The 23,776-nt window shown below is 48.9% G+C and overlaps 3 protein-coding genes and 1 long non-coding RNA gene across 4 annotated transcripts; 2 read left to right on the plus strand and 2 right to left on the minus strand.

Moving 5' to 3' along the window:
• Positions 1 to 174: 174 nt before the first annotated feature.
• Positions 175 to 6,432, minus strand: WDR77 (WD repeat domain 77). The gene is made up of 10 exons (XM_064635967.1): positions 6,117 to 6,432; positions 5,830 to 6,015; positions 5,053 to 5,194; positions 4,912 to 4,961; positions 3,901 to 3,971; positions 3,478 to 3,532; positions 3,147 to 3,218; positions 2,948 to 3,056; positions 2,420 to 2,488; positions 175 to 2,065 (listed from the first exon to the last, which is right to left on the minus strand). The coding sequence occupies exons 1-10, from the start codon at positions 6,430 to 6,432 to the stop codon at positions 1,906 to 1,908; spliced, it is 1,230 nt and encodes a 409-aa protein (XP_064492037.1). The 3' UTR covers positions 175 to 1,905.
• ATP5PB (ATP synthase peripheral stalk-membrane subunit b) lies at positions 6,429 to 10,212 on the plus strand. Its single transcript, XM_064635968.1, has 7 exons — positions 6,429 to 6,562; positions 6,652 to 6,697; positions 7,206 to 7,351; positions 7,877 to 8,040; positions 8,516 to 8,641; positions 9,167 to 9,346; positions 10,057 to 10,212. The coding sequence occupies exons 1-7, from the start codon at positions 6,535 to 6,537 to the stop codon at positions 10,126 to 10,128; spliced, it is 762 nt and encodes a 253-aa protein (XP_064492038.1). The 5' UTR covers positions 6,429 to 6,534; the 3' UTR covers positions 10,129 to 10,212.
• A 2,068-nt stretch (positions 10,213 to 12,280) lies between these two features.
• On the plus strand, positions 12,281 to 14,946 carry LOC135402627 (uncharacterized). Its single transcript, XR_010425194.1, has 3 exons — positions 12,281 to 13,017; positions 13,427 to 13,509; positions 14,061 to 14,946. It is a non-coding gene; the product is annotated as an uncharacterized LOC135402627 (long non-coding RNA).
• Positions 14,947 to 17,145: 2,199 nt separating this feature from the next.
• On the minus strand, positions 17,146 to 19,471 carry ADORA3 (adenosine A3 receptor). Its single transcript, XM_064635970.1, has 2 exons — positions 18,784 to 19,471; positions 17,146 to 17,901 (listed from the first exon to the last, which is right to left on the minus strand). Exons 1-2 carry the CDS (start codon positions 19,131 to 19,133, stop codon positions 17,304 to 17,306), a joined length of 948 nt encoding a protein of 315 aa, XP_064492040.1. The 5' UTR covers positions 19,134 to 19,471; the 3' UTR covers positions 17,146 to 17,303.
• Positions 19,472 to 23,776: the final 4,305 nt, after the last annotated feature.

Consider the following 23,776-nt stretch of genomic DNA (forward strand, 5'->3'; position numbering starts at 1 on the left):
GCAACAGGAGGAACTGAATGTTTGACATTTAAACTTTCTAGCTATGCACAGTGGAAACCCAAGGTAGAGTTTTGGGAAGAAAAGCTTCCTGAGAACAGGCAGGACACAGAGCCTGCCTTGACCTAGTGCTGAAGAATTGTAGCACCCTGGCATTAAACAGGAATACAGTGATCATTTATTTAAGAACAGTTTTAATATCAGGGACTGAAACCACAACTTGAACAGTGTGAATGATCTCAGCTGGCTCTTCAGTGCTACAGAACTGGCCCAGTGAAACTTTAAACCCAGTTACAAATGAAAACTATGATTTATTTAAAAACCATCTGCCAAGACAACTTTTTCAGAACCAGCACAAGACCTGTTTCAGTACAGCATCAGAGGTCCCCAAGAGGGGACTTTGTGGTTCCAAGGGGATTTTTTGAGGAAACGTGTCAGTTTTTATCATCATTTACCTTCTCCTTGTCATACACTGCTCTAGAACAGGAGGTTTGCTCTGTAAACACCTGTATGACATGGGAGTTAAAGAAGCAGCAGGTGAGGTTTACAAAGACTATGAGAAAAGTCCAGAGCCTGGGAAAGCTTAGTCTGCCTAAAAATTAAGTGTGGGCTTTGCACAACTAAACCTATGTGTATGCAGGGATAAACACTGGAAGCAGTGTACATTGAAGTGTTGCTATCATGCTAAAGAACCAGTGGTAACATTCATTTCAACAGTATTTTTGTTTCATTAGCCAAGACTTGCTTAATTCTGTCTAGGAGATACTAGGCCAGACCAAGCCATATCTAGAGCAGCAGCAATTCATGCAGAGCAATGACTTTTTTTTTTTTTCAGTTAAATATGTTCCAGGGAAACAGTTTAGTTAGAAATGGATGTGATATATGACAAAAAAACACCTCTAGGGATTATGTGTGGAGTCTGTTTTGGGGATTATGGGAGTGTTCTGTCCCCTCAGTCTCTGGCACAAGAGTCACTCATCACAAGTGCACGAGGAGTCTGGTTTATCACTAAGCAGAGCCTGTTACAGGAGCAAGCAAATGACAACTGAAGTCCTTAGTCCAGTTTTTCCCTTACAGAAACCTTTTGTTCACAGGTCTTATCTTTGAGTAAGTCGCCTTCAGCCCAGAGGAGATGAAATATGGTGTCAAACAGCACAGCAACTGCTCACTTCTGGCTTTCAGTCCCTTTAACTGGCCCTGGGGCTGAGCATCACAGGTCCCAGGATTTCAGCACCATCACAAAGGTGTTTAATTACAGGGCTACAGCTGGGAGCCTCATTATACAGTGTACAGGACTCCTCTCACCAAGCACAGGTGTTGATACCAGTGCACAAGCAGTGCTCAGCACAGGATCCACACTGGTACTGAAGCCCAATGCTCTAAACCAAGTGCTGCACTAAGGACAACACTGGAACCCTTCTAGTCTTTGAATTAGAACATGTCTTCCCATTCCACTGGAAGAATTAAATTTCAGAGCAAAGAACTTTGCTCAAGGGCAAGGCTCTCACACCCACCTGAGAGAAGGTGTGTTGTTAAACCTCCTCAGAAAATGTTTCTGTTAATGCCATGGGTGGTTTGGGGAACTGAGGGAGGAATCCAATCTTTTTGACTAAGTTTATTTTTCATTACACCTAATTCCCCATCTCTCCAAGTCTCCTCTGTACCTGAAGCAAATTTTTTTTTTTCCTCTGGGTAAAACTGAAGTCATATTACAGAAGCACTCCCGAGGAGAGGGCAAAGCTTGGTTTGTAACTAACTCAGGCCTAATTCAAAATTACTACAGGAACCTTCTGAGCCACAAGCCTCAAGGCAGACAACAGACCATCCCCGCTCCAGTTCACACACACCTTTGACTTCAGCAGAATCAAAGTGATGCCAGGAAGGAACTTGGACCATGAGTTTATAAAACTATTCTTTTACACAGTTGACTCCAGAAGCTTCACCAGTTGGTACAGGGACAGTGTGATGTAAAACCTGATGATCCCATCCAACTGTAGTGAGCAAGGCATCGTCTGAAGGAGACCAGGATAAGCCTTTAACAAAGTCTCGATGAGAACGGTTTCTGAACCTGGAAAACACCAACATTCCATTAGCCAGGAAACACTGAGAGTTTATAGGCTTCTGCAATTCCTAACTGCTAGGGTTTTTTTGGATGATGCTCCCCCATTTAGGAATATTTTCACCTCCAGGTTGCCCAGAGAAGTTGTGGACTCCCCACCCCTGGAAGTGTCCAAGGTCAGGTTGGACAGGGCTTGGAGCAACCTGGGCTAGTGGAAGGTGTCCCTGCCCATGGCAGGGGTTGAAAGAAGACATTTTTAAGGTCCCTTCCAACCCAAATCACTCTGGGATTCTACAGATAAATAATTAACTTGAGAAGACAGTAAGACAGCCACAAGAGTGAACATGTTCTGCCTGTACTTACACCTCTGTGAGGTCTGAGTCAAGAACAGCAACTGAACAGTCTTCACTGATTGAAGCCAGTAAGGGTGAACTGGAGGACAGAGATGAAACCATGCTTAGAACAATCAAATACACGAATTGTTAGGGATAAACTTATGAAAAGTAGGATTCCTAGTGATCCTCACCCAGGTACAGTGAATTAAGAGGCACAAAATCTTACAAAAATGTTTTCACCGTTGTTTGGCAGGTTGTCAGTGCACTGAGAATATTTTATTAGAGTCAGAAAACAAGTGATCCTTCTTCAGTCAGAGGTGGCTTTAATTAGAAAAATCCCCACAGCAAGTGGGTCAGTAGTTCTGAAACTGCAGAATTGTTCTCACAGATAATCACACGTGTCAAAAGTGAGATGTTGTTTGGTTTACTCTACTCTTTGCTACAATCTTATTGATAAGAAGACAACTAGTACTTTCTTTTTTGTTTTACCCCCCAAAATAATAAGGTTTTCAAGGGGATGCAGTCACATGTCCTACAGCAGTGTATCAGACTGTACCTGTGTGCAGAGAATGCAAAGCCCGTGATGCTCCGGGCGTGCACAGTGGCACTGAGGGCAGAGTCAGGATTCTTTGTGTCTACTAGTGCAACTGTTCCACTTTCATCACCTGGAGCAGAGGGAGAAGGAAGTTAGGAGCAAAATGGTCACTGTGAAAACAAAAGAGCTTGACCTGCCTGGTGAAAGCCAAGGTTCTTACCCAAAACAAAGATGTCACTTTTCTGTGGATGCCACATGATTGAGGTAGGGAGGTAATTACAGGCACTGCAAACTGCAAGGGAAGAAATTGGGATGAGTGTGGAAAGAGTCAGAGCAGGAATATCTTTGTACTATCTCATTTAGCACTGCTACAGCACTAAGGCAAGTATTTTAAGCTTATCATACTTCTGTTTTAACCTCCTTAGGTTTTAACAGGCTTTTCTAGGATCACATCACTAGACTGGGAGTTAGACACAGAAGTCAGGCACAAAATAATTTATTTCTTCCAACCCAAACTCATGCACAAGCAGTGGCTGTGTACAGAGACATACCAATTCGGGTAGCTGGTTTAGGGCATCTGGTGTCCCAGAGTAAAGTTCTGTTGTCCTATAAATCCAAAGGGAATAAAAAGGGTTTTACAATGTCTTTGTGGCATAAACTCACATTCACTACAGAACTGCTGCTGACCTCCAGTCAAAACCACCCCCTCCTCTTCCTTTGGGTTAAAATGATGCTGCCATTAACTGCAGCCTTCAATCACACCCAGGACAGAACTAGGAGCTCCCAAAATTCAATACAGACCTCTAGGAATCAGACTGGTAAGCTGATTATCAACTTATCAAACTGGAATACTCTACTAACTCAGGTATGCAGCTTGTAACACAAGAGGTGGTTTCTGAGTGCATTAAACTGTAAATAACTAAAATTAAATCTCATTTTTATCAGGCAGATTTAGACAACAGAGTGAGCTTTACCTCAGCACAGGACAGGAACACAGTGTCCTTACCAGGACAGGAAGCCACACATGTCACTGCCGCCGAGTGAGCTACCAAAGCACAAAAGGATAAAGAGCCTCAGAGATTGTATCCAACTTTCCTGCGTATTCCCAAGGACCTCTGAAGGGTCAGCAGGGTAACTAAGAACAGTTTATGCCCAGACACCCAGTAACTTCCACTCAGCAACAGCCAACTGCTTCCTGCCAAAGCAATGAGCTGCCAAACCCAACCACAAGTGCCTGTGACACAGCTGAGCTTGAGGGAACCTCTCCAGACAGGATCAAAGTGTGATGGAAGGGGGCTTCGAAAAAGGAGGGAGAGGGACTTTTTCTATGGGCAGACAGTGACAGGACAAGGGGCAATGGTTTCAAACTAACAGAGGGAAGGGTTAAATGATATGTGGAAGAAATTCTTCCCTGGGAGGGTTGGGAGGCCCTGGCACAGGTTGCCCAGAGAAGCTGGGGCTGCCCCATCCCTGGAAGTGTCCAAGGCCAGGTTGGACGGGGCTTGGAGCAACCTGGGCTAGTGGAAGGTGTCCCTGCCCATGGCAGGGGGTGGAATGAGATGAGCTTTAAAGTCCCTTTCAACCCAAACCATCCTGTGATTCTATGATTCTGAAGTATGGTCTCTGCTGTTCCAGAGATGATGACATCACATCTCCAGAGATCAGCATCTCAAATGGGCTGTTGTTCAAAACAAACATGGCTCAGTAGAAGAAAGATTTCAGTGCAGAAGAAATACTCTAAAATACACTTCAGGGATGCAAGGCAAACTAAACCTTACAGCATTTGTTCCGTGGGGAGAAATGAACAACAGACTACAAAATAAAACTATGGCAAAAACTTCACAAGACTGGCAAATATACAGTCACAGCCCTGAGTGAGGTTTGGCAGGTGGGAGGTCACTGGAGATGCTGCAGGAGGAAGCTCAGCCTGCAGCAGGAGCTGAGGGGCCAGGAGGAGCAGGGCAATGGGGTGGTTTGGAACTCACCTCTGTAGGAGTGCAGCACCGTCTGCTCTGGGATGTCCCAGACCTTCACACTGTGGACAAGAGCGAGCAGTCAGCACCCAGCACCAGCCCTGGGGCGCTGGACACCAGGCTGGGGGCACTCACCAGGCTGGGGACACTCACCAGAAGTCCCTGCCCCCGCTGACAGCCTGGGTGCTGCCGGCCAGGACCGACACCGACGTGGCGATGTCGTCGTGCTCGTATTTACAGAACTTGTTCACGATGAGGGTCTCGTTCTCCTCCAGCTCCCACAGCTCCACGGCACCTGGGGGTGTGGGGGGACACTCACCTCAGTGAAAGGGGAAGGGATACCCACCTATGACACCCACTTCAGTGAAGGGGAAGGGAGGGGACACCCACCCCAGTGAAAGGGTAAGAGACACCCACTTCAGATAAGAGGAAGGGGACACCCACTGCAGTGAAAACGTCCCCATGAGACAGGGAGAGGGTCACCCACCTCAGTGAACTAGGGATGTCACTCACCTCAGAGGAGGGGAAGGCAACACCCACCTCAATGAAGGGGAAGCGAGGGGACACCCAGCTCAGGGGAGGAGGGATGTCACCCACCTCAGTGAAGGCAGGGGCAAGTGGTCAACCACCTCAGAGAAGGGGAAGGAGGGGACACCTCAATGAAGGAGAAGGGAACACCCACCACAGTGAAAAGGTAAGAAAAACCCACCCATGAGATGGGGAAAGGGTCACCCACTTCAGTGAAGTGGGGATGTCACCCATCTCAGTGGAGGGTCACTCCACTGAGTGGGGATGTCACCCACCTCTGCAAAGCAGGGATGTCACCCGCGTCCGTGGAGGGGCAGGTGACACCCACCTCAGCGGGAGAGGGGACACACCTCAGCAAAGGATGGGGAACAGAGGGGAAGAGGGGGTATCCCCGTTGCTTACCGGAGTCGGAGGCCACCAGGATGCCCCTGTCCGCCAGCCAGCACAGGTCGGCCACCCCCGCCTCCGTCTGCACGCCGGCCGTGCAGAACCCCTCGCTCGGGGCGCGCCGGGGGTCGGCGAACACCCACAGCGACCCGGCCCAGCAGCGCCCGTTCAGCCCGGACGCGCCGAGCAGCAGGGCCCCGTCTGCGGGAGAGAGACCAGGAGAGACACACCAGGGGAGCCATGAGGGGACCGTCTGGAACACCCCGGACACCCCTCACGCCGCTGCCTCCCCCCCCCGTTACCTGCGCGGTACCGCGCGCGCTCCAGGTGCCGCTCCATGCAGGCGGGCGCGTTGGGCGGGATGTTCCACTCGGGGCCGGCCGCGGGCGCGGGCTCGCCGTCTACGGGGGCCGGTGGAGCCGCCGCGTCCCCCGAGGGGGCCGTGGGGAGCTGCGGGAGCTGCGGGAGCGGCGGCTCCTCCATGGCGGGAGCGGCAGCGGGAGCGGAGCCGGCGGCGCCCCCCACACGTGTCTCCCGCCGCCGCCTCCTCTCGCGAGAGCGCCCGCCTCCCCGCCCTGCCTCTGAGCTCACCTCTCGCGAGAGTTCCTCCGCCGCCATCTCAGCGCCGAGGCGGCCGGGCGGTCACCGGGACGAGGGGTCGCGTCCCGCCGCTCTTCCCGCTGCTTTCCCGAGGATTCCCGCTGCTTTCCCGCTCCGGCCATGCTCTCCCGCCTCGTCCTCCGCGCCGGTGAGTGGCCGGGGGTGGCGGGCGGGGGGTCGTTGCTGTGTTTGGCCGGGCTCTGCCCTGACGCGCTCTGTGCCCTCTTGTCCCCCCAGCCCCCGCCGCGCTGAGGGCGCTGCCGCCGCCGCCCGTGGCCGTGGGGTGAGTACTGTGGGAGCCTCTCTGAAACCAGCCTCTGTTTGTGCTTAAGCAACGTTATTCTGGCTGTTTGTCTTCATTTTTCTTATTAACGCTCTGTGAGTGTAAAATAGGGACGGTGGGAAGGAACCTCTGGAGGTTATTTAGTCCCACCCACTTCCTGGAAGGAGGTGCGTCCAATAAACGGCAACTTCATCGATCCAATAAATGGCAACTTCATTGAATCACAGAATAGTTTGGGTGGGAAGGGATTTTAAAGCTCATCTCATTTCACTCCCTGCCATGGGCAGGGACACCTTCCATTATCCAAGCCCCATCCAACCTGACCTTGGATACTTCCAGGGATGGGGCAGCCTCAGCTTCTCTGGAGAACCTATTTTAGTGCCTCACCTGTTACCTGCTTATTTAATTGGAAATCTCTTTGAGCCTCATTTGAGAGTGGTTTTGGGGATTATTTGTGTCTGGTTTTTTAATAAGAGCCATAATTGAAACTTTTTGTTGTTGTTTATAGTGTGCTGCACGCCACAAGACAAGTACACACAACTCAGCAGAGTTTGGCTCCTTTGCCACCTCTGCCTGAGAAAGGAGGAGAAGTTCGTCATGGTTTGATCCCCGAGGAGTTTTTCCAGTTTCTCTACCCTAAAACAGGAGTCACAGGTTAATATAGGCTATTTTACTGTTTACTAATACAGGTTTTAACTTTCCTACATTGCTTTTACCATTTTTAGTTACGTAGTTCTGTCCACCAGTTCTGGCTGCTGAAAAGGTAAAATATTAGTGAAAATTAGTTTTTTTGCATGTGCAGGTTGTGAAGGACAACCCAGTGCTGCACTCCTGGCTCTGAAGTCAGACACTTCATTTAAAGGCAAAAAAATGCCATGAGCCTGATTTTGTAGGAAGATTTAGTTGCCTCTTGGTCCTCAAAACACTTGAACAGGGATTTTTGCCTGTTTCTGAGTGAGCAGAAGCAGCAGTGCCAGGTGCAAGTTGCTTCCATTTCTGGTGAGATTCCTCCTGGCACCTTTCCCTGAGTGGAACTGCGACTCTGCTTTTTGTCCTGGAAAAAAAGAACACTTCCTGATCTTCTTGTAAGCCTTAAACTGGCTCCCTGTCAGGTGTTTGAATTTATTGAGTTTCTTCATGCCTTGTACAAATAATGCTGCTTTATTTTTTTTTCTTTAGGGCCCTACATGCTGGGAACTGGCCTCGTGCTTTACCTCCTTTCCAAGGAAATCTATGTTGTTAACCACGAGACAGTGGCAGCTCTTTGTATATTGTCAGTCATCATTTATGGCATCAAGAGATTCGGGCCTGATGTGGCAGCTTTTGCTGACAAACTTAACGAGGTAACAAAGAAACCACAATCTGACTTTGTAGTAGTTAATAAGGAGTGGTTTTGTTAAAGTATAAACGGCTTCAAACTGGCAGAGGGCAGGGATGGGTGGATATTAGGGAGAAATGTGAGGGTGGGGAGGCCCTGGCACAGGTTGCTCAGAGAAGCTGTGGCTGCCCCATCCCTGGAAGTGTCCCAGGCCAGGTTGGACGGGGCCTGGAGCAACCTGGGCTAGTGGAAGGTGTCCCTGCCTGTGGCAGGGGGTGGAATGAGATGAGCTTTAAGGTCCCTTTCAACCCAAACCATCCTGGGATTCTGTGATTTTGAACCTTAACTCTGCTTTGCCACCCTGGAACCTCAGCCCTGGCGCAGGGCAGTTCACACAGACGTTTCTCAAATCTTAATGCACCATTCCAGAAGTTAATTGCAGGTTGTTTTCCTTCAGCCTGACTTTCATTCTGAAGGGTGTTTCTTGCTGCTTCTTCCAGGAGAAAGTAGCCAAAGCTCTGGCTGTGAAGAACGAGGCCATCGAGGGGCTCCAGAAGGCCATTGAGGCGGAGAAGAAGGAGCAGTGGCGGGTCGAGGGCCGCTCTTACCTCTTTGATGCAAAGAGGGTACGTGGTGCCAGCTCTGCTGCCCTCCCCCCTGCAGCCTGCCCTGCCCAATCTGGGAGCCTCCTGTACTCCCAGCAGGTTACAGACTGTTTGCTGTCTGTGTGTTGCACACAGGGCCACTTCCACCACCTGACCCAGAGACTCAGAGGAGGGAGAAGGACTTTTTATATGGGCAGATAGTGACAGGACAGGGGGGAATGGCTTCAAACTGAGGGAAGGGTTAGATTAGAGATTAGGAAGGAATTGTTTACTCAGGGGGTGGGGAGGCCCTGGCACAGGTTGCCCAGAGAGGTGGTGTCTGTCCCATCCCTGAAGTGTCCAAGGCCAGGTTGGACTGGACTTGAAGCAACCTGGGCCAGTGGAAGGTGTCCCTGCCCATGGCAGGGGGGTAGAAGTGGATGATCTTTAAGGTGTCTTCCAGCCCAAACCATCCTGTGATTCTGTCCCTTTTGCTACAGAACAAGTTCTGCTGCTGCTTTGTGTTCTTGCCAAACATTAACCTCCTGACTTCATCTGCTTGTGCAGAATAACGTTGCGATGCTGCTGGAAGCCAACTACCGGGAGAGGATGATGATGGTGTACAACGAGGTGAAGAAGAGGCTGGACTACCAAGTGGCCCTGCAGACCCTAAAGAGGCAGAAGGAACAGGATTACATGATTCAGTGGGTGGAGAAGAATGTTATTCAGAGCATCACACCCCAACAGGTATTTGCTGTTTTTTATCTGCTTTATGTTTTAGTCTGTACAAAGATTTGCTACAAAGGATTCTAATTTAAGCCAGGAGATGATGGGTGTCCTTGGGTGACTTCCAAATGTGGCTGCAGCACATTCCTACTGCTGAGGAAGAGCTAAGGAGCCCAGTTCCTGGGTACCAGGTGCTTGTGTTAAACTAGAATTGTGTGTAGCATTTGTTGTTGCAGCTCAGAGCTGAGCTGTGATGAGATGTGCAGCTCACAGGGCAGGGGACTCAGAGTTCTCTGTGTAGGACCTTGGCAGATCAAGGTCTGCAGGTGGGCTCTGGATGTCCTTGCTTTTAAGGAAAGAAACAGAACAAAACCAAGTTTCCAGCACTGTGTGCTTTTGTTACCCAGAGCAGCTGTGGCTGCCCCATCCCTGGAAGTGTCCAAGGCCAGGTTGGATGGGGCTTGGAGCAACCTGGGCTAGTGGAAGGTGTTCCCTGCCCATGGCAGGGATGGAACTGGATGAGCTTTAAGCTCCCTCTGAACCCAAACCATTCTGGGATTCCATGACTTCCATTCCTGCTTCAGTGCAGGTCCTTGTTTGGATGTAACCTCTGATTTCGCTACATCCCTTTAAATCTGTAACTCAGGGGTGTGAAAAAGGATTATCTAAAATGCACTAAAAATCTAGTTTGCTTGAGATGTGTGCTGACAGCTGTTTTCCCTCTCTTGCAGCAGAAGGAGAGCATTGCCAAGTGCATCATGGACCTGAAGGCGCTGTCCAAGGGCGCACACGCAGCAGTGTGACCTCATCTGAGCCCACTGACATGTCTCAGTGCACTGCTGGTGGAAACTATGAGTCTAAAACATCATTAAACAAACAAAACCCAACCCCTCTGCCGTGTTTCACTACCAACAGTCGTTGCCTGGTTGTGTTTGAAGTCGCTGGATGGGTCACCCCAACCACTGCTGTTTAGAGGGGGGGGTTAGTTGCAGCCACAGTGTGTGCTGGATTCCTGGTGTGGTCATGAACACTTGCAGAGATCAGATACACAACTTCACAGAGACAAATTCTGGTGCTCAAAGTGATCTCTGGGTTAGAATTCTCTGTGATAACAACCCACAGATACTTGCTGTCATTGCAAATGTTCTAAAATCGGTGATTTGTGCTGCCGTTGATCTGGTCCTGGGCTTGGAGTGTCTCAGAATGAATGTCCTTGTTCTCAAAATGAGCTGAAAACCCCCTTTTCACAACAAAGCTTTGTGTAGTGATGAAAGTGTTTTGGTTCTGGGAAAAGAGTGATCTGGCAGGAAATATGTCAAAAGCTACCGGAAAACATGACTTCAGTAATAAGTTTAAAACAGGGAAATGGGTGAGTTTAGAGGGTGGGATTTTTCTGGATTTTCATAGGAGAAAAAAAAGCTGTTGGTTTGGTTTTTTCCTTGTGCCTCAAGAGAAACAATTCCATGTCTGTTATGATAAAATACACAGGATAAACCTCTTCCATTTTCTTTCCAAAGGAAACTTTTCCCTGCAGGATTTTGTTATAACTCAAATATCTCAGCTGAGCAAAGCACTGACCTGTATAAGTTCATCCTTTTTGTGCTGGGCAGTGATTTATTTAGTACATGAACTGCAGGGAGCAGAGTGGGGTGTGCCCAGTACCCACTTCTTTAAGAATTGCTACAATTCTCAGTGGGGGAAAAGTGAGTTTTCTCCACTTTTCAATACAACAGCACAAAAAAACGTGTTTTTGGGGGGTCAGAACGTGACTTTTAAGGCAGTCTAAACTCAACCTGCCTTACTTTTTTTAGCTCAGCAGTTCCAGAAAATGCAGGTGCATAATTTCCTGTCTTGTGATAATTTAAATAAGAAAAGTGAAGTTGCTCAACTTCCACATTTTTGTAACCCCACGTCTCAATGACATTGGGGCTTTTCGCTGGTGTGACAGATTCTTTGCACAAAGCCAAGTGGTTGAACTGGTGTGCTGGCACCCCGGGAGTTCTCCATGGTGGGAGGTAAGATGGAGCTGTATCATTTCTGGTTCCTTTAGTTCCTGCAAACACAAAACTGGGAGGTTTGGGGTTGGAAACTGGGAGCTCTTCATGGTTTGAGTCCTCTGCAATGTGGGCAACAATGGGGTGCAGTAGGAAAAGTGGCAGCAGCAGAGTTTGTTGTGATATTTTCATGTTGTGATATTTTCATGTTGTGATATTTTCATGTTGTGATATGTTCATGTTGTGATATGTTCATGTTGTGATATTTTCATGTTGTGATATTTTTCACATTATTCACAACACGCATATTGCAAACCCACGTGGTGAGAAATACCAGGGTAGGGATTTTGTAGTAGACTGTCTTTAAGACTCCCTATCTTTCAGCCCTCTCTTCAAGATTCCACCCCCAAATTTGGGAAGAAACTTACTGTTCCTGCCTTGGTGGGAAGAGTCAATTTAACTTCAGAAAGGAAAACATCAAGGGGGGAATTTTTCAGAGCTGCTGATTATGAAAAGGTTCACAAAGTGGACTGGGTTTTAGCTCTTGCAAAAATAATCCTGTGGGTGCTTTTTAAGTCTTAAATATCCTCCATTTTTGGGGGAAGAAGGCAACGTGCCCATCAGGGCGTAGTGACCACGTGTGCCAGGAGCAAGACACTGGGAAGCAGGATTGCTGCTGAGGAACTGCTGGGTTTGTGTGGCTTTGTGCCAGTTTTATAAGATTCCTAAAAAAATGGATAAAAACTAAATCAAGTCTTCGAGTTAAAAGAGGGCGACAGGTTTGTTTTGCTTACATACCTGTATATATAAATACAACTTTTTTCCCCTCCCCTCCTTTCAGCTTCTCTTCCTGTCCATTAGTGCTTGGAGAGAATGGGAGGCCGTTCCTCACAACCAGGTATTTTAGTTTTTAGGCAGTTTTTTTTAGCTGCAGTGTTCTTGCCTGAGCTGATGTTGGGGGTGTGTGGAAGAACTGCATGGCTGCCAGAGGCTGCCCTGGGACAGTAATGACATGAACAACTGCATTTTCCTGTCTGGTGGTTCCACTTTCAGCCCCCTGATAGAGAGAATTATACACAAAATAACACTGCCCTGGGCAGACACGTGCCTGAATGTAGTTCTTGTTGTTTGGAGAAATTTATATGTTTTAAAACCAATATTTGATAATTTTTTTTTTCTGTTCCAGTTACACCCACTTCTACTACTCCCACTGTCCCCACCACTGTCCCCACCACTGTCCCCACCACCATCCACACCACTGTCCACACCACTGTCCACACTGAATTAGAAGCTTCACAAGTTAAATGCTGGTTTGAGAGGTAAATGCTCCACCTTTATTTCCTGCCTCCAAACCCTGAGACTGCAGCCTCCTTCTGCAAGGGAGGGGGTTTATGTCACATATTTAATGTCCTGGGGGTTTAAAAAGTTCATTGCAGTTTCCTAGTCTGTGCACTAGTGATGCTTAAGGCAAATATGCACCTTTTCATCTCATACTGCTTGGGATAAATGTGTTAACACTCCATAAAGTTTGGTGAATTTGAGCACTGCTGATGCTCCAACACCTCTGTTAAAACTGGGGCTTCTGACACGATTTTCTGTGTATGAACAGTCGTGAAATACTGTACATGTCACTGGCCTTCATCTCTGGCATCCTCCTGACTGTCCTGGTTTTTGCCATCATCTACCTCTCCAGAAAAAGTAAGTAGCACAGAGGAGGGAGTAACAGCAGAGTGGTGATAACTACAGAAGTTACTTTGAAATTTTAAAATTGTGTCTGCCTGGAGTAACTCCTGCGTTGATGAACAGGTCACCCCTGCCAATAACTCCTCAGGGGCTGTTTTCGTGGGAGAATTAACTTGACCACTGATGAGCTGGGGAGGTTTTTGTTGCTCGTGGGTTTTTCTCATCCCAACCCTGGCCACACTAAATTCTCAGTCCCTTTCATCCTGGCCACTTCCAGCAGGTGGGCAGGGACTTGGCAGCCCAAAATGCCCACTTTGCAGGGCAGGTCTGTGACAGATTTTACAGGTTGTGTGTCTGTCACCCACCACCGAGCCCCTCCAAACCCAGTGCAGACAGCTGAGGCTGACATCCCTCTCCTTCCCAGATTGCAAGAAATCCCACCAAAATTTCCAAGGGGAAGTTTGCTTCCAGCAAACAGCACCTGGAGAATGTGCCAGGAACACCCAGGTAAAGGTCACAACTGTTATTTCTAACCTTTAATGCAGAGACTTCACGTTCTTGACAGGGTGGTGAATATTAATTTGGGGGTGGGAGGGAGAAAAGTCACTTGCTTGAGAGACTTGAGTGTTAGTCAGGAGTTCTTTTGACTAAGGAAAAGGGCTTACTTTGGGCATCCAAGGCTTCAGCCTGTGTTTATAGAAGTATAGGGATGTACTGAGGAGGTCCCTGGGCACTAGGAGGAAAAATACAGAGCTGAAACACCATATTATACTCTCCATGTATTTCAAGGGTTTAACTAAACCTCTGATTAGGCAGCTTAGGAGAAATCTTTTTAAAAGGCAAGGATTTCTGCAGTTTGCCTTTGTGATATTAATTCTTTGGTAAATTTGAGACTGACTAACCACTGGCACAAACCAGCCTAGTGTATATTAATTCCCCATGTGTAAGGACAGACTGTTTGTGGTGTGTGGTGTTGAGGACAAACTAAAAGTGGTAAATTCCTGCTGACAGGCAGTGCTTAAACACTGTAATGTTTGTGGCTTCTCTCCCATCCTCAGAACGAGGTTACCTACAGCACTCTGGTCTTCCAGCAGAATCAGACACCACTGGCTGTGTGATGATGAAGTTCCAAGAGAAATAAAAATGGTTTTTTCCACTTTCTGAACATCAAAAGCCACCAGAACATTCCACCAAGGCCTGCAGTGCCCTGAGGGTGCCAGCACTGCCATCTGTAACATCAGCTCTTTTTATAGTCACAAGGGGAAATGCAGGTCTCCCGTTCCAAACCGATTGCCAAAGGATGTGGGCAAATTGAAGGTGCCTTGGTTTTTTTTTTTAATACAGTATTTCCTCTTCTGTAGAAATCTCCCTGCACTTGTAAAGTTTCCATTACTGAGCTACCAAAGAGAACTGCATCTATCCACGTCTGGGCCCTTGTGTTTCCCTTTTCTGTCACCAGCCATGGCACTTGGCATATTTTTTTGATTGCCAAGTGCTCTGATTAGTTATTTTCTGTTATTGAGGTGATGATAATGAAATATTTGTGTGCAAATGCTGCTTCCTGATCGGGTCCCATAAAAGCAATGCACCATCACAGCGTGACAGCCAAAATTTCTCATTCACGTGTTATTACCCACAATGTTCTAAACACGTTGCAAAGAGGGAAAAATCATCCCTTCATCGTCAGCTGGGGAATAAATTACCACGAGTGACTCTGAGCAGCCACAGAGAAGCTCCTCTGCACGTTCCCCCGGATGGGAGGTTTGTCGTCCCGGGGAGTTCGGGGATCTCCAACTGCTCAAGGCTGAATGGGAGGGATGTTTCCTGCTGGCTCAGCCCTCGGGGCCTCAGAAACCTCCTTGTTTGCGGTCACCAGAGAGTGCCAGACTCTTGCAGGTACTTCTGTTTTCTGAGAACGCTGATATTTGCATGCGTGCTGTTCAAACACTCCTCCAGCGGGATCTCCGGGGCAGGACAAGAGCCCTACAAACTCCTGTGAGCTGCGGCCGAAACATCTGAGAGGCTTCAGAGGAGCGATGCTGGATGTGCCACCTGATGGCAGCACCAAGCCGTGCCTGGGCTGGGTTTAATTCCGCTTAAACGCGGGGCTCTGGTGCCTTTCCAGCCCCGCTCAGCAGAGCAGGGGCTCCACCTCTGCCACCCTCGGTGGGTTGTCCTGTCTCCTCCTCCCGGCAGCTGCTGGAGGTCCAAGGGACCACCACGTGAAAAAGTGTGGCTAAACACTTCTATGTTCTGAAATCTGGTGTGTGGGTCAGGCCACAGACTGTTCCACAGTACAGCCCATGGTCTTTGCTTTGCTGTTATCTGCTCTCATCTCAGTCGTGGCAGTTTCTTCAAGTTCTATTTAAGAGAGAAAAATACCATATTACTCCTTAGTATTTTTTGCTGTGAAGAGATTCATAAGGGATGAGTGTGGTTTGTGCACAGTGTTTTTTAATTTAGTTTAATTTTTGTTTAAAATTAATAACAGAGAGAAATAAGGTCTGAAGATTTACCTGGCTTGAACAAAGGTTACTCCCCCACACCAATAAGTTAGAAAAACAAAGGGAGGTGGCTCACCACAGGCTTCCCCCTCCTCGAGCCCAGCTCGGGGGTGTTGGGTTTTCATGCAGGTGTTTCCTCACTGAGACTCAGCACAACCATTCCATGTCCACTGTGAAACGCTGCCAACCCCAGCACAGCCCTTGTGGGTGTGTACCTGGGGGGCTGAGTGTGGCACAGCCCTTGGAGGTGACACAGAACCTCTTTGTTGTGTGGCTGCTGCTGAGCCCCAAACTCATCCCAGAGCATCTCTCTGTCTCTCCCTTTCCTGTGCCAAGAGCTCTGTAGGGTCATACACAGCTTGTAATGGCAGCCACCAGCAAACTCTTAAATAAAATTCCTGTAGCTCCAGGAACTTGTGACAAGTGCATCTGCTAATCAGAACAGAGGATTCTGTGTCCTCTGTTTCTGGCTCTCCCATTTTCACTGTTTCAGGAGGTTTCTGCTCAAAGTGTTTGCACTTTTCTCTCCCTCAGGACAAGCTTTCACAGCAGGAATGTGTCTGAGTGTGTCTGTGTCCAGCATAAATTGTCCAGCTCTAGGAGGGTGAGTGGAAACAGCTCATGGGGTAAATGGTGCTGTGAAGGATGCAGGGACAGCAGTGCCTGTGATATTCCCTGGCATTTTGGAGCTGACATCTGGTTGCAACGTCAGAAGGGAGAGCAGGGCCAGGGAGCTTGTTCTCAGAAGGCAGGATGACTTCCCCTGCTCTCAGTCCCCTCTCTGTTCTTCCTCCCAATCCTTGTACCTTGTTCCCTTGGAGTTTGGCAGGCAGCCTGCCAGGAATTTGGTGCAGTGTTGCTCCCTCTTTCCTCAGTTCACCAGAAACACATCAGCAAAGTCCCCCCCGTGCATTGTTCTCACCAATAATTTCCTGCTCGTGAGGTGGGACCTGTTTTTCTGCTGAAAGCAATCGGTTCCATCACTGATCATTAGAGATCATGCACCAAACTCTGATGTACTTGTGCAGTGCCTTCCTTTGGCTTGTTTATCTATCGAGTTGAACTGTGTAAGGAGGCAGAGCTTTGGCTGGGACAAGGGTTGCATCAGATAAGAAATGAGATGTCTGGTCTCAGCTAAAGGAGCAGATGCCAACACTCTCTAAGATAAGTAACAGGATGATGCACTCCCTTTTCTGCTTTATCTGGATTATTATTTAAAGATGGACAAGAAAGTAGCCTGGCCTTTAATGACCTATTTTCAGTTTGACCCATGTTCCTTAAAAGGGGGCTGTGTCAGCTGTGGTGTAATAATTAGTGCTATTTTCGTGCCATCCTAGGCAACTACAACTCTGCAGGCTGGTTTGTTTTGATTGTTAGGGGAGGATTCAGCAGGTTGAATCAATGTAAAATCCATCTAATAGTTATTATTATTATTCATGACAATGTGACAACCCTGGCTGCAGCACAAGTTGACCAGACTCAAGTTTTAGTCTAAATGGACAGAGAAGACAAAAGATGTGAAAACAGTGAGGTTGTGAGCTGCTGGATTACAAACAGCAAGGAACACATTTAGCCTGTTTTTCAGTCAATTCTTCCAACCCTTATGTTAAAAAAGAACAAAAAACCCCTCGACACTAGACAGTATTTCCTTCTGTGTTTTGGACTGATATAATACAAAGACATATATTCACATACAGCTTTAGGGTAACCTTCAGATCTACATGTTGCTTCATTTTCCCATGAGTTCCTTAGCAAAGCCAAGTGGTTTATCAGTTGCCTGGTCTATACAGACTTAATTTATGATGGTGGGTCTGTTGTTTGCTCTGTAAGAGCCGGGTCTGGGTTTTTGCACAGGATATAGGTCCTTAAAATCAAAAGGTACGTGCTTTTGAACTTCTTTATCTTGCAGGCGTAGACAATGGGGTTCATGGCAGAATTGGCGTGGGATAACAGGATTCCTAAGTACATCCAAAACTGGGGGATCTGAGTCTCAGGGTAAAAATAGGAAATGCAGTTTATGATGCACAGAGGCAGCCAGGATATTGCAAACAGGAAGAGAACGAGCGCAAGAGACTTGGCCATCCTGAACTCCTGCCCATAAAAAGCTCCAGCCCCTCTCACGCTGCTTGTGCCTTGACTCAGCTTTGTCCTGATGATGTGGAAGATTTCAGCATACAGGGCACACATGATGAGCAGGGGGACAAGGATCCACGTGAAGAAGCCAAAATACACCATGTAATCCATGCTCATCACGGACATGAAGCGGCACCGGGGGAAGTTGGAGTCTCTTGACTTGTTCCAGCCAAACATGGGGACAAGTGCAACCAGCAGGGACAGAGCCCAGCACAGCCCCAGTGCCCACCAAACTCTTCTCTCTGTAGTGATTCTTTTATACCTGTGGGGGAAGAAAACCCAGGCTGTGTTAAACGGGAGGGTTTAAAATAGTAAAGGATGGTTTCAAGCACTCACACCTTCAGATACTAAAGTTTCATCATCAGAAAATGGAGCATTAGTTTTTTGTTGTTTTTTTTTTTTCTTTAGGGGGTGAAAACAAACCTTATCTTGCAACAAGACCCAACCCTACATTTGTAACAGTTACATTGCAGCATCAGTAAGAATTGTGCTTAACTTCCCCTGTTTATAACTGGATGTTTTCATCCATATTATTTATTGTTTAACTATGATTTTAGTGCTTCTCTTGCCAAGATACTGCTTTGCTGCCATTAGCAATTCCATCTTATTTCTCACCTTCTTTGGGTGTACCTTAGTCTTTATTTTGCTTTTCAATTTCATATGCCCTTTCCCTTGAAATGATGATTTCTTTGCTGCTTGAGGTTATGCTTTGCATTTTTAGTTTATGTGCTTTTCCACTCAAATATAAAGGGTGAATGACCTAAGTTAACCCTTAGTGTGTTTGTTACTACTTCTGTGTTTTCAGCAAACACTAAACAGAGTTTTATTTACAAGACCTGCCTCAGAAACCCTAATAATAACTATTAGATGGATTTTACATTGATTCAGCCTGCTGAATCCTTCCATGACAATCAAAACAAACCAGCCTGCAGAGTTGTAGTTGCCTAGGATGGCACGAAAATGGCACTAATTATTACACCACAGGTGACATAATAATTTGTGGTGTAATAATTTTTAAGGAGCATTAAAGGCCAGGCTACTTTCTTGTCCATCTTTAACTAATAAAAGCAGTCCAGATAAAGCAGAAAAGGGAGTGGCATCATCCTGTTACTCCTCTCAGAGAGCGTGGAGGTGCAGCACTCACCTGGTGGGCAGCTTCACTCGCAGGTACCTGTCGATGGCGATGGCCAGGAGGGAGAGGATGGAGGCGTTGGTGAAAACCACCATGAGGCAGCACATGAAGAGGCAGGTGTAGAAGTGCAGGGGGATGCCCAGGCTCACCACGACGGCCAGGGGCACCACCAGCACCCCCACGGCGATGTCGGCCAGCGCCAGCGACGCGATGAAGTGCAGGGTGGTGTTCTGGAAGGCCGAGCTCAGCCTCACCACCCAGATCACCAGGACGTTGCCCAGAGTGGCAAACAAAGCCACCAAGCACTCAGTGCCGATGTAAATGCCATCCAGGCTGCTCAGTGCCAGGCTGTTGTTTGGCATGATGGTGCTCCCACCCTGGCCTGAGCTGCGGGAGGAGACCCGGGCATCGAGAACCCTGCGTGGGATTTGTCTTCAGTGGCTGCTGCTCAGTCGTTCCAGTGACTTCAAGGTGCAAACTTCTTTCAGTATCTCGCGTCCTCCGTGCTCAGGCAGCAAAATCAGGTGTTGCCTTCCCACAGAGCTGCAAACTCCTCAGCACTGAGGGGCTGTTCCCCTCTCTGGAGACATCTCCTGAAGCTCACAGCTTCCCTTCAGCAGCATCGTGGCAGTGAAGTGCTCTGGAAGGCTGTTTTGAAGGAAAAAAATGGAAAAGCTTCCACACTCCTGCTTACCAGCAACTCATAAATAAAGGCTTTAACTGCTTCCTCTTTCAAACCACAGTTTTACAAGTCCGAGAACTCAACCCCAGTTGATGTGCAAAGCTGCCACTTATCACTGGAGATAATCACTCTGCAGTCACTGTGGCAAATGAGGCAGCTCAGAGGATGTTGAAGAGCACAGCACTAAATTCCAACACCCAATTTAATCCAGGTTGCACCATTCCAGTTAAGGCCCTGAGGTGGCTGAAGAACACTTTTTACTTGGGCCTTTCTCAGCCTGACAAGAACACCCGTAGCACGGGTGATGTTTTCAGTGAGAGCCCCCCTTTTTGCTGGAAATGGGTATGACAGCCAAGCTTGTCATGTTCAGAGGGGGCCATATTTTCCTGTGCCTGGTTTGTGGAAGATGGAAAAAGTGAGGGAAGGTGTGGGAAGTGATGGGAAGTAGCAGGGAGAGGGTGTGAAAGCTGAGATGTGCGGGGAGCCCGGCAGTTGTGATGCCCCACTCCTCTCAACGTGGGTCTGCAGTGAAAGAGCTGCTCCCATCCCAGATGGAACTGAGGAGAGAGGCAAACAGGAGCTCCCTGACATGAGCTGTAGAGTGACATGGCTCTTGGGCAGGTAGGAATGCTCCTTCTCCAGGGATGAGCAAGGAGCAAGGAAATGATTAGGAGGATGGTGCCTCGTTAGCATAATGAATCCTGAAGCGACCAGGGGTGGTACTTGGTTTCCCAGACACTGAGTCCTCCACTGCCACCCAACTTTCTGGAAACACTGAGGATGGGGAAGTGAAATCAGTCTGAGAGCAGACAGAGCCAGAAATAAATGAGACTTCTTTCTTCCCTGCTATCCAAAGAGTTGGACAAATTCAGATTCCTTGAAATCAACTTGAGCGCTTCTTGCTCCCTGACTGGAGGGTGTTTTGGTGGAATAACTGCTGGGAACATGGACAGTCCCAGCCTGCAACTGAACTTGGCTGTGCTGGCAAAAATCAGATTGAGGAACTTAATTTAAGGGAGATGAGGTTTCTAGAAGACAGAATTCAGCACAGTATTTCTTAATTTTGGACATAAACAGCCTCTGATATCCAAAATGTCAGTGGGCAGCCTGGATCAGATCTGTATCATGACAACCTGTGACTGTGGTGCCTGAGGAACTGGTTGGGTGGTGACATCCAGATGGCTCAGTGTCCTGGTGGACATCAGGGACAAGTGCTGTCCCTCAGGGGTCTGTACTGAGACCAGTGTCATTTAATGCCTTCATTGATGGCAGACAAAGGGATCGAGTGCTGGACAGGGGAGAGAAAATATAAGGAAAGCCTTGTGGGTTAAAGTAAGGACAGGGAGAGGCCTTTGCCAGGATGGGCAAAACTTGTGGAAAAATTAATTACCAATCAGATCAGAGTAGGATAACGAGAAATCAAACCAAACTGGCTGCTGGCAGCAGAGTGTTCACCATCTGAGGATGCTCTGACTGGGCTCGACGGGGCAGCAGCACCCACTGGTGGAAAGGTGCTTTGGGATGGGAGGAATCGAGTGGCTTCTGGGCGAGGTGGTGTTTGGACCAGCCCGTGAGGTTCCACAGCCCTGGATCTGCCCCTCCCTTTTCCTTCCCAGGCAGGTGCTTTCCCATGGGGACACTGCCTCTGAGGGAGGTGCCACCAAACCCAGCAGAGCTGCACCCCCTGGCTGGGGCTGAACTGGGCTGTTTCCACCCAGCACCCCCTGTTCCTGTTCCCACAGGTTCCTGCTGGGGACAGCACAAGGTGCACTGATATTCTTCAGATGTTTCCTCCACCAGGCAGCATCTGTTTCCTGTCCTAAATATGACAGAACCAGGGTGCTGGGCGGCTGTGACTCCTCTGTCACCAGAGCAGGATGAGCCTGTGTCCTTCTCCTGTCCCTGCCCCACATGAGCACGGCTTTCCCTCAGCCCTGGGGTGCTGTGGGTGCTGCATCCTCCTTCCCTGGGCACTGAGCTCTTCTCCCACTGCCTTCCTGCAGCCCCACTCTCAGGAAACACTGGGCTGGAGGTTTTTACAGCTTGCAAAGTGTTTAAACACTCCCTGCACAGAGGAGCCAAATGGGGCCGGGGTGTGGGATCAGGGAGCGTTTTGCTGTGGAAATCAGCTCTGCCCCCCCTTCTGGCTGCTTTTTACCGGCACCCAACCCCAGATCCCGGCTGGAGGGCTCTCTCCTCTACTTCTCTCCCCTTTAGTGCTCATTAAGCACGCACTGTGCTCCCACTGGGAGGCTTAGGGAAGCACATGCCAGTAAAGCTGGCAGCAGGAGGGACTGGCAGCGAGAAGGATCAGGCTCAGCCGTATGAGGGTCCGGGATTCACCTCTCCCTTCCTCCGTGGTATCAGTGGGGCATCAGCCATCGAGCAAAGGCACAGTCTGCTCTGGATAAGTGGGAGGATGATGCTGAGGTGGATGATACAGTTCTTCACCAGCCTCTGAGCTCCTGGCTATCACTGGAACCTGCCCCTGTCCCCCAGCAGCTCAGTCCTTCCCCTGGGCTGTGCTGCTGCCGAGAGCTGTAGTTCAGACCTGTGTCCAGGTGTGACCCACCCCGAGGTGGAGGAAAGGACCAGATGGAAGGAACTTTGTTCCCCACCACCTTTGGCTCCCATTGCTGCTGTGTGGCACCCACCCAGCTCTGCCCTCCCCTACCCTGCCTGCCCAGGCTGCAGCCCAAGAGAAACCCAGCCCTGGGTTTGCTGCCCCCCAGACCTGCCCGGCTGTGAGCGGGGCTGCAGCTGGAGGAACATTGTGAGCCTGCAGTTTAAGGCTTTGGTTTAGATTAGGATTCAGAGGTGTATTTTTAGCTCACATCATTTAGCTGAGCCTGTGGAGAAGGCGGCTCCAGGAGGAGCCTGTGCTGGGCAGGTTGGGATGAGAGCAGGGCGATTCCTGTGGGATGGAACCCAGGGATGTCACAGTGAGATGGGGTTAAACAGCATTTCGGATCCTGATCCCTGAGCACTTGATGGTTTTGCCATTTAAAGGCCGTGCTCAGCTTGCTGGATTCTTGGATGGCTCCAGCGAAAGCCTTCCAGCTATTCCCCAAGGATCCTCCTACATCCTGGTGAGATAAGGATCAGGAAGGGAAGGTCTCTCTGCAATCTCAGCTGTGGCTTTGAGCACAGATTCCCTTTTCACTTTGGGGGCGGAGGGGAGGAGAACGAATTTGCTCGAAAAAAAATTATTTCGAAGTGACACACAATAAAAAAATAAATCCCACAACAATGATCTTATCGTGTGAGTCAACAACAGCCACGGCTGCCTTTGTTCTGGTGGGGCTGTAAAACACTTGCAGGGAGGAGAAGGCAGCCTTCTTGAAGGCAACTTCCTTGGAATGCCCTGCCTGGGCCCCCAGCTGGGCTCTGGGGGTCCTGGTTGCCCCCCAAACCTGTGCTCACACAGTGCTGGGGAGGCATCAATTCCTCATTCCTCTTTCCTCACATCCCAGCAGCTGCCAGGAGCTGTGGAGGAGGGCTTTTTCTGGGATTTTAAAATTTAATCTTAACTATATAGGGAAAAAAAAAAAAAGCAACTCATAAACCAAGAGGCTGCGAGTGGTGAGAACTGTCCTGGCTCTTCCCTGCCCTGGGAAGGAAGTGAAAGCAAAGCAGAGAGAGGATGTGAATGTGGAACAGGATCACATCTGGTGTGACAGAGAGGGATTGTGTCTGCTGAATAACCAGCCAGAGTGAGAGGCTGGAGCCTGGTGTGGGTGACCGATGTCGTGTCACTCTGTGCCTCACTTTCCCCATCCATGGCAAGAGGAGGGTCAGTCTGATCTTGCCAGAGCTGGGAAGGGCTGGACAGGAGCAGGGCCCTTTTGGTTTCCCTCAAAACTCCCCATTTGGGATTGTTTCACCTGCCCCTGCATGCAGAGGCACAGGGGTGTCAGAAAAGCGCTGTCGGTGCTTCTCACAGATGGGAAAACCTGAAGAAACCTCTCCCCTGGCACACACACAGCTGTGCTGGAAGGCAAAGTTCACTGCCCTCAGAATGCAGCTTTGGTTCCAAAGATGATTTCAACCACTGTCAAGAGCAAATTGTCAGCGGAGGATCAGATCTGGAAAGCTCTTCTTCCCTTCCACATCCCGTTCCCTGAGCTTGAATTGTGCTGGAAATCGGATTCTCCCGGTGACTCACCCCTGTGTTTGGAACAGCCAGAAAAGGTGCAGATGCCTGTTTGCTGCTGTCTGCTGACTGACTCTGGGGCAGAGCCTCAGCCTTGGCTGGTCCTGAATGTTATTTAAAGCAGAGCAGGGAGTGTGTGGAGGCTGAGCTGGGTCAGCACCGCGGGGGCT

This window comes from Pseudopipra pipra, chromosome 25, assembly GCF_036250125.1.
Source record: "Pseudopipra pipra isolate bDixPip1 chromosome 25, bDixPip1.hap1, whole genome shotgun sequence".
Lineage (NCBI taxonomy): Eukaryota > Metazoa > Chordata > Aves > Passeriformes > Pipridae > Pseudopipra > Pseudopipra pipra.